This window comes from Poecilia reticulata, unplaced genomic scaffold (assembly GCF_000633615.1).
Source record: "Poecilia reticulata strain Guanapo unplaced genomic scaffold, Guppy_female_1.0+MT scaffold_181, whole genome shotgun sequence".
Taxonomy (NCBI): domain Eukaryota; kingdom Metazoa; phylum Chordata; class Actinopteri; order Cyprinodontiformes; family Poeciliidae; genus Poecilia; species Poecilia reticulata.
Genome location: NW_007615018.1, coordinates 994,682 through 1,003,527, shown reverse-complemented (window position 1 = coordinate 1,003,527; position 8,846 = coordinate 994,682). Strand labels below are relative to the sequence as shown.

General features: G+C 40.7%; 1 protein-coding gene across 1 annotated transcript in view; it reads left to right on the top strand.

The window, feature by feature from the left end:
* The window catches only part of LOC103460131 (multiple epidermal growth factor-like domains protein 11), a gene marked incomplete at its 5' end in the record, with an annotated part of 84,203 nt that overhangs the window by 13,544 nt on the left and 61,813 nt on the right, over positions 1 to 8,846 (top strand). The window contains 2 exons of the mRNA XM_017303095.1: positions 287 to 375; positions 731 to 823. Of these exons, the coding sequence (XP_017158584.1) occupies positions 287 to 375; positions 731 to 823 (182 nt within the window). The remainder of the gene's footprint in view (positions 1 to 286; positions 376 to 730; positions 824 to 8,846) is intronic.

Here is an 8,846-nt window from a genome sequence, read left to right as displayed (position 1 = left end):
ATAAATTAAACGGTTTTAACAGATTTTATTTCAAGTAAAAATGTATTTTTCCAGATGATTTCCATCTGGGGGATGAATCCGCTCTTCTTCTTCTCCTCCTCCGTGGAGTTTTTGCTCTCCTCTCTTCTTCRTGCCTCTCCAGGCGACGTCTTCTGCCTTATTGTGAGATAACGGCAGAATGACGCGCCGCAGCCTCATGAAACCACGTCCTGCCTTGTTTGCTCTGAAGCGTCTGATTGCTCTCGGCTGTAAGGTCCTGTCATAATGAAATATGAAACCATCTCAGGGTGAGAAATGAGCGCCGCAGCTTCCTTATCTGCCTGCTGTACAATGCAGATATCACTTCTTATCAGGACCGGGGAGATTTTAGAGCAGGTTAGTGAATAAATAAACAGTGAGAACAGTCAGAAAGTAAGTTGTTGATGGATGAATYCCTGCCTTTCTAATGTTTTATGTAAAACGACCCAGTGAGGAAAAGCACAGCGGCTGTCATGGAGCATCAGGAGGTCAGAGGCTTTGCTTTTGTTCGTCCTCATTTCTGACTTTAACCCTGAACCACGTTTAACCTCCAGTACGCAGATTTATTTACACAAAAAAGTCAAACAGTTTTCATTAAAGATCACAACAAAACCTTCCTTTAACAGTTAGTTTGAGCCCTGATGAGCCTCGACCCCCCGGTGAGCTTTTCCTGGTCCAGATTGCTGATGTGGGTCGTCCTGTTTCTCCGCAGCGCTGTGTACGGAGGASTGTGTCCACGGCCGCTGCGTTTCTCCGGACACCTGCCAGTGTGAGCCGGGCTGGGGGGGGCTGGACTGCTCCAGCGGTGAGTACGCACCAACACAAGAGCTCACATCGCTGGAGACGCTTGGTTTTTCTCTTAAGTTCGCTTCCATGTTGGATGTGAATATTCAGAGCAGGTTTGCATTTAAAATGTGTCTTATTGAAGAATAGAAAGAGCAAACAAGCAGGAATAAATAACCGTGCAACAGAGGAGGAAATGTGCTTGGTGTTTATCTCAGCAAGTGCAGAAACAAGCAAACAAAATTCAGCTTTGAGAAAGTAAAGCGAAATGTTTTTGGTAATAAATGATTGTTCTGAATCTATGATGTCTAAACAGAGTATTGATATCAGGGTTGGGACTTTAACATGTTTATTTCTATTAATTACACAGATTTTAACACAATTGACAAATGTTAGTTTTTTACATGTGAATGTCCTGAGACTTTGTATTTATGTGTTTCTGATACGTCCGTAAATCTGAGGCACAAACTACTCAGTCAGCTGTGGACGACCGAACTTCTGAGCGATCTGATTGGACGCTGGAAACCGTTGTTGTTGTGTTCAAGTTGTGCTAAAAGCAGTTAGCCTGTCAGTGGAGCCATTCTAGCATAAAATACGTAGCATCTCAATGCTAATGCTAACGTCAGAGTCCACATTTCTAAAGAAGCTCCATGAACGATCAGATGAATAACACTCATCTGGAAAGATGAATAATCCTCTGCTCCAATCTGAAGGTTGAAGAGCAGATTGAAACCCATAAATATCTCTGTTGTTGAGCTCATGTGTGTATTTATTCAACAATTTAGAAGCAAAATGATTGAATAATCTGTCCCTTCAACCTCACTACGTCAACCTAACGGCCTCTCAGCTGATTTCATATTCAGCAGCTTCTCTCAGCTCCGTAATGTTTGAACACATTTTGATAAATTCAGCTTTAGTTTCAAACGTCTGTCTGCTGCTGATAAAACCCTCTGCAGGATTCAGACAGGAATCAAGCGTTTTATACGCAGACCTTGATGGAGAAGTTGAAACCACCTTCAACCCCTGAAACAGACCAATCAGCAGCTCTGTGAAATGTTTTGTTTAGGCCACTTTGTGACAAAATGTTGCTATTGATGTTATCTTGGAGCCGAATCAAGGCTGATTCGTCTCATTTCCAGTTTGTCTCCTCATTTCCTCTGCAGCTTAGGTGTAAACGTGAGCTGTGTGTGTGTGTGTGTGTGTGTGTGTGTGTGTGTGTGTGTGTGTGCGCGCACGCTTGTCTATGTGACTTTATGTGACCTGGTCCAGTATGTGCCTTCTGAGGACCGAAGGACCTTATGGGGACAAAAGCAAAATCGTAATTTTTCTAAAGTGGCTATGTAATAAATTTCATTCATGTTCAAAGGCCATGTATTCTTTATTATCTAAAAGGTCTCATACTTTTTAGACATCTCAGTTTTTGCAATGGTTAGTTATTCGACAACATAGAATGCCAGCATCAATTTACATCAATAACTAACAGTAAGCCAAACGTATCAAACGAGCAAGTGTGAAGCACAAACTTTTTGTACTGCTTAACTTTCTAAAAATAATTTTGAAAATGTGCATTTTTTGCAGCATTTATGAAACAGCGTCATAACTTTATTAACTAGTTTTCAAACACCAACATCACTTTTCAAAAAAGCAATAACTAAAAGCAAAACAGTGTTTTTGTTTGGCTCAACTCGGAGAGAATGCTTCTTCACTTAGTTAATTTATTGGTGAATCATATCAACAGTAAAGTGCGTGTCCCATGTTCAGGATGTTTTATGGACATCACAATCCACCAAATAAAACAAGTCAAAATTTTCTGGGGTTTTTGGCAGCTGAAGCGCCAGATATGCTGCAGTGTTCTCAATCCGACTCATTGTGGTGCGCAGAAACATGTCTGCATGCCTATCTCGATAACAAATTTAGCTGGAAGATAAATTGGCCCAGAAGTTATTGTTGTTTTGAGACCATTTTCATTTAATATAATGGTACAGGCATAATAATGCAAGAACACATTTTCAAATATCAATAAACTTTCAATCCTAATGAAAATTTAACACTGGAAGAGATTTTAAATATCCAAAATAAATAAACAAAATAACAGGAACAACAAATAAAATGAATTATGAAGTCTTAAATTGATCTTTTAAAATTTGCAAGTTGTAGACTTTTGTCATCCAGTTTTTGATAGAAAGAAAGGAGAAAAGAGAAAAACAATAAATCATGCAAATGGAAATTATTGAGCTCATTTTAATTGATTATGCAATTAATTGATTTATTGCATATTAGTCAGGCCTACATGTCTGCTAATGCATCTTTTTTCTCAGAGTAATTTAGCTCTGCAGACTCCACCAAACGGAGAATAAACTCCCCATCAGAGAATACTTTGCCATATCCTGTAATTTTGCTGGGTCTAGCAAAGCGGGTCTGGCTGCTGCGTCCCTGTAAGAGTGGAGCTTTTTAAAAATGTTGTTGCTGTCGTGGTTTCACTAGCTTTCCACTGAAGCTCATCTTGCTCTGCATCAGTCAAATTCCTGTACTTCTCTCATGTTTCATCTCATGGTTGCGGGTGAAATTGTAATCTTTAAACACCGTTATATGTTCTCCACACTAAGCACAACTGTACAGTCGATTTCAGCAGAGAAACATTAAGAAATCTGTGCCTTGTAGAAAACTCTGCATTGTGCATCAGTTTATTTATTTTTTTAACATTAAACATATTTAAATGCTAAACTAACTTTTTGAAAGGTATTCAACACATTTGCTGAGGCACATCAGCAAATTTGCCTCAGCAAATGAGGCCTATTGCTTTCCTAATAAACAATTATGTTATTAAGAAAGCAATAGTGGCCTTCAAAATAAAAGTCCTATCATTATATTTTGTGCACCTATACAAAATAGAGGTAGAAGTTATCAATTGAGTTAATCTGAAGGTGATGGATCTCACCGATTAATTGATAAGCAACATTTTTCTTAAAAACATGAGTTTTTTCTTGTATTAAGAAGGTCGACTGTGGTTCCATAACATGAAGGGATTATCTTTATTTTGTATCTATTAAATACTAACTGAATAAACTAACAAATTTTTTTTACATTAAGTTTAGATATATTTAGTTTAGATATATATTTAGAAAATATAATAAAACAGTAATCTCCTCAGTTGCTGAATTGAGAAATAAAAGATGAGAAAAATAAAACGTGAGGCACATAATCCTCATGAACAGAGGAATATTCATGCGGATGTTCTGTCAGTGAGGATCAGCGCAGACTTTATCGACTTCGAAGCACATCAGTAATTTTTGGAGTTTGTCAAGTGTTTATATTTCTACTCAGAACCGCATAAAGAAAATTTATCATCCCACTTTCCCATTCTAACATGGCTGCCATCTTGATTTCTGTATCAACTGGGTTTGCTTGTGGATGACCAGTGGCGCCCTCTGCGGGATGGCGACCAAACTACAACAGTAGAAGAAGATCTAAGTGGAAGTTATAAATTAATCTATTGGAATAATTTTAATCTACTAAACCATTAATTAACAATCGTCAGTAAATAAATTATTTACATCCTTAGTAATGGGATTTTTGTACTACAAACTGGTAGCTAAATTGTGCTTTGGTTAAAATTATGCTGGAAGTGGTTGGGGTTTTCAATGCTGTATCTAAACTGAAGGGAACATGTGTGCATGTGTGTTTGTTAAAGAGGGATTTGGGTCCATCGGCTCTTAATGAGCCCCCTTCAGCGCCCGCTCCCCGTCTTTGTTTATCTGTTTTTATTGTCCCTGCTGGGCTGCAGAAGAGGTTAGGTAAATCCTCACCCAGGCAAATGATGAAGTATTGATTAAGTTCCTGTTAGAGAGAAGAAAGAGAAACCAAACACTCAGGATGACTTTAAGTTTCCATCTGTGGTTGTTTATTTCATCTTAACACCTTCGTCTTTTCCTCAGGTGAATCTGGAAACATTTTTATCTGATTCCCACCTGCAGGAAAATCTCTTCAGTTGCGCAGTGAGAGCGAATCTTTCCTCTGACTCAGACGTCGAGTTTAGCTGATTGTCTGATGTTTTAGAAGACGGTTCCTGTGGTCATGTTTGGTCTGTACTGCCGCTTTAACTCGGGATGAGAGCCGCCTCCTTCATGATGTTTGCTGTGTTTTTTAAATTTAGCTGTAATATGTGTTGATAAAGACGTAATGTGTCGGTACTGCAGACCGGCTGGTTGGAAACATGAAGCAGGTGTGATGAGTTAGCGGAGCAGCCAGGGATTCATCGATCAGCTCTTTTTAATCACACCTGATGAACATCGGTATCTATAAACAAAATAAAGCTGTGGAAATTCACTTTCTAAGGGTGGAGTCAAAGTTTTCAGAACTAACCTCATTATTTTATATTATGTTTTTCAAGGTTACAGGTGGACTGAGGTAAGTTTTCAGAGGTAAGCTGGGATCTGGAGCCACGCTGACTTCCTGTTTGGATATTTTCTGTCTGGAAGACGGAAAACATTCCAGCTGTCAGGAAAAATCGCCCATAGGAACCGTCAGAAATCCCAGTGTGTTGTTCTGGAGAGTCGGTGTTATTGCCCGGCTTGTGGGCCATGCAGGCCTTCGATGTTTTCGGCTAACAGGAATCACCTCACTGGAGGTAAAATTACGTTTCCTGTCCATCAAACTGGGGAGGCCTAAACTTCTCACTTTTGAAACAAAACCATCTGGATGGAAGGAAAACAAACAGTCCTGCAGCTGAAGTTCTGCCTGTTTGTCTGAACCTGTTCATGGAAGCGTTAGAGGTCTCCTTTACATAATTAAATGTCATTTCATTTGATTGTTTAGTTACGTGTGTGACAGACAATGACGGCTTACCATGGGTAATATATAAAAAATGTGCTAAAATACTTTTGTTAGCTACAAGGCTAATGTTAGCGTGAGGGCTATCGCTAGCTTCTGTTCTCCTCAGAGCAGGAAGCAGCTTCTCTGGGCTCAGAGGACCGTCGCCCAGTGGAACACGGATGGGTCCGTTCTCCAGATGTTTGGTGGAAGAGCAGGAACCAGTCCCAGCAGCCAGACTGTGATGGTGGGAGGTTGCATCATGGTGCGGGTTTGGGTCATCTGCCTGCAGGCCGGACTCATCCTCACTGGGAAACGAGTCGAATTTGGAAACTATAAATGGGACAAAGAACTTGGACATGATTATTAACTCACTGAGGCCCAGAAAACTCTTGATAGAGAGATTTGGTCTTTGGATGGACGGAGATGTTTTGGACCCTGGATGCATGTAGAGGTTTGGCTTCTGGTTTGGTCTCGGGTTGGTTGGGGGCGTTTGTTCCTCTAATCGGAGCTCAGTGGAGGTTTGGTGAAGCTCAAGAACTCAGCAGCTGAAATCTTGATGGTTTGTCAGACATTAAACTCCGTCAGAAGGTTGAGAGCTGCTAGATGCTCTCAGTGCCCTGCTGCTCTTTTATTAGCACAGTTTTAAGGTTCGCACAAGTTTCCATTTGTTGTCATGGAAACAGACGTCTCAGCAGTTTACTCTAACATGCCTTTTTAGTGATCGGCTGCCCTGTTTGGTTGTTTTTCCGTTAATGGATGAAACTTGACAGTCTGGGATGGAAAAAGGAAAAACGTGATTATTCCTCCTGATAAAGAGCAACAGGAGGCTGAACATGTTGAGCCATCAGGACCTGCAGGGACACGGAAGAGGAAGCAGCAGCATCTCCCTCTGCTTCCTCTACATCTGATTGATGCAGGTGGGAAAACAGGAAATATTCCCTGAGCAGAAGGAATCTGAAATGCTGCATGGATGTTTCTGTTCAGCTGACTTTTCCAGTTTACCTCCAAAGCGTTGGGAAAATCCCGTTAAGGTCCGGCTGCGGATCGCTTCGCTCCTTATCGCCGCGCCACAGCGCAGCTCTGAGCTGCAGAGTGATGGATCTGCAGCTCTTCATCTCTCCTGGCATGTGTGTGTTCCTTCATGCTGCCACTTCCTCCAGCAGGAGAACACATCAGTCTGCAGGAAACGCTTTCCCAGCGGCCCAGAGTTTGTTTCAGTCTCCTAACTTCTGCTTCATGCCGCCACCTCTGGCCCTGCAGGATTTTATTGCGTTGCATCATCAGCTTGCTTTGCTTCGACTGCGACGGAGATAAAAAAACGTTTCGATGTTTGTGGGAGCGGCAGCAGAAAGCAGGCTGATGCAGAAAAGCTTCAGAAATGCAACATGGCGACACATCTTTGCTCATTTTCCACTGATCTGTTTTAAAGACTTGATCCCCGAAATGACTGTTGAACATGAACCAGTTCATGTGCTGCAGGTAGTTCATCATTTTATCATTCCAGCACATAAACAGAACTCCCTGTTGCTTCACTTTTACCCTTTTATTCATAAAAAAAACTTGATTTATTAAATAAATTTGATAAAATAATTGAATATATAAATAATAAAATGTAATTATAATAGTAATTAATATGTAATAATAAATTAATATAACAAATTCAGCCATATTAATTCATATTATATTATAATAATATATGATGCAATGTTAAAGAATAACAAATATAACTATTTTGTATTAAATGATTGAATTATAAAATGTAATTATTAAAATAATTCAATAATAAAATGAAAACAATCATTATATATTGTTCATTATATGTTTATGTAACTATATCAATAAATTATATATAAAAAATAGGAATACATTTTTTGTAATATTAATATATTGCATAGTATATGTTGTTTGTTGTCTGTTTATACATTTAGAAAAACTAAATATAAATATGTAATATTAGCTATTTACTAAATTAAATTATAACATTTAACTACCTGTTTGCTTATTAAATATTGTAACAAATTATAAAAATAAATGGATAATAACTGCAACCCTTGAAATGAACTTCTGGGGATAAAAGGTCTTCTTTGTAATAAGTTAACATTAAATTTTAAAAAGCCTCTTTACGGCTTTCCTGTTGTTTTTAAATACTTGTTATGATTAATAACAGTTTCCTCTTTATATTAAAAGTCAACGCGTCATTTCCTGATTGCTTAATGAACTTTAAAATGTGCTTTGCGGCAGCTGAATCGTTGTCGTCCTCCCAGATTAAAGCCGTTCCGCCTGCATCACCAAACATTTGTTCATGAAACGCAGCAGATAAAGAAGCTCCAGGAGGGAAAAGCTGCAGCTTTGCAAGGTGAAACACTTTAAAGGAGCCTGGAGTAAAGCGAGGCGACAGGTTGGAGACGAACGTGACAGGATTCCTGAGTCGTCTATCCCCGGCGGTGCGGGGCAGCGCCTCGGCGCTCTGAATGGGATGGGAAGGTCATCCCTCCTCTGGGAGACAAAAAGAAGCCAATTCCACCTGCAGCGAGCAATTGACTCTGGGAGGCATGAAGTAAGCCCCGGCAGGAGCTGAAAAGGAGCAGCGGCCCTTCATGAAGATTACCTCCTGTATCAATTAGACGCCGGCGCTCGCTCGCCTTCCTTAGTTAGTGTTTTTATCCGGGAGGTCACCGAGTTCAAGGGCTTCAGCCGGAGCGCCGGGCCCCCCGGGACGCGCCGGTGTTTTACATTTCCCCTGCAGTGAAGTCAGAGCAGAAAGTTAAACTGATGGAGTTAATTAGCAGGTGAGAGGAGACAAAGCGCCCGATACTCGTGTCTTCATGTCTCCTCCGCTGATGTTCAGGTCCAGAGCTGAAGATCAGGAGCTGATGAGCTATGAGTCCTTTCTGCTGCTCCGACTGATCGAAACGCTCCTCGTTTTTCACCTGTGGTCGCCTCACTCTTCTTTACGTTGTTGCTGTAAACAGATTTACGATGCAAACAGCAATTTGCATCGTAAATCTGCAACCATAACATTTCCTCCTGCCAGTCAATCCAGCCTGGACTCACCAAGGCTTCATCAGTCATGTCCAGTCCGCTGTAACCCGAGTCCAGTCCGCTTTCACCCGAGTCCAGTCCGCTGTAACCCGACTCCAGTCCGCTTTAACCCAGCTCCAGTCCGCTGTAACCCGACTCCAGTCCGCTTTAACCCGACTCCAGTCCGCTTTAACCCGACTCCAGTCCGCTTT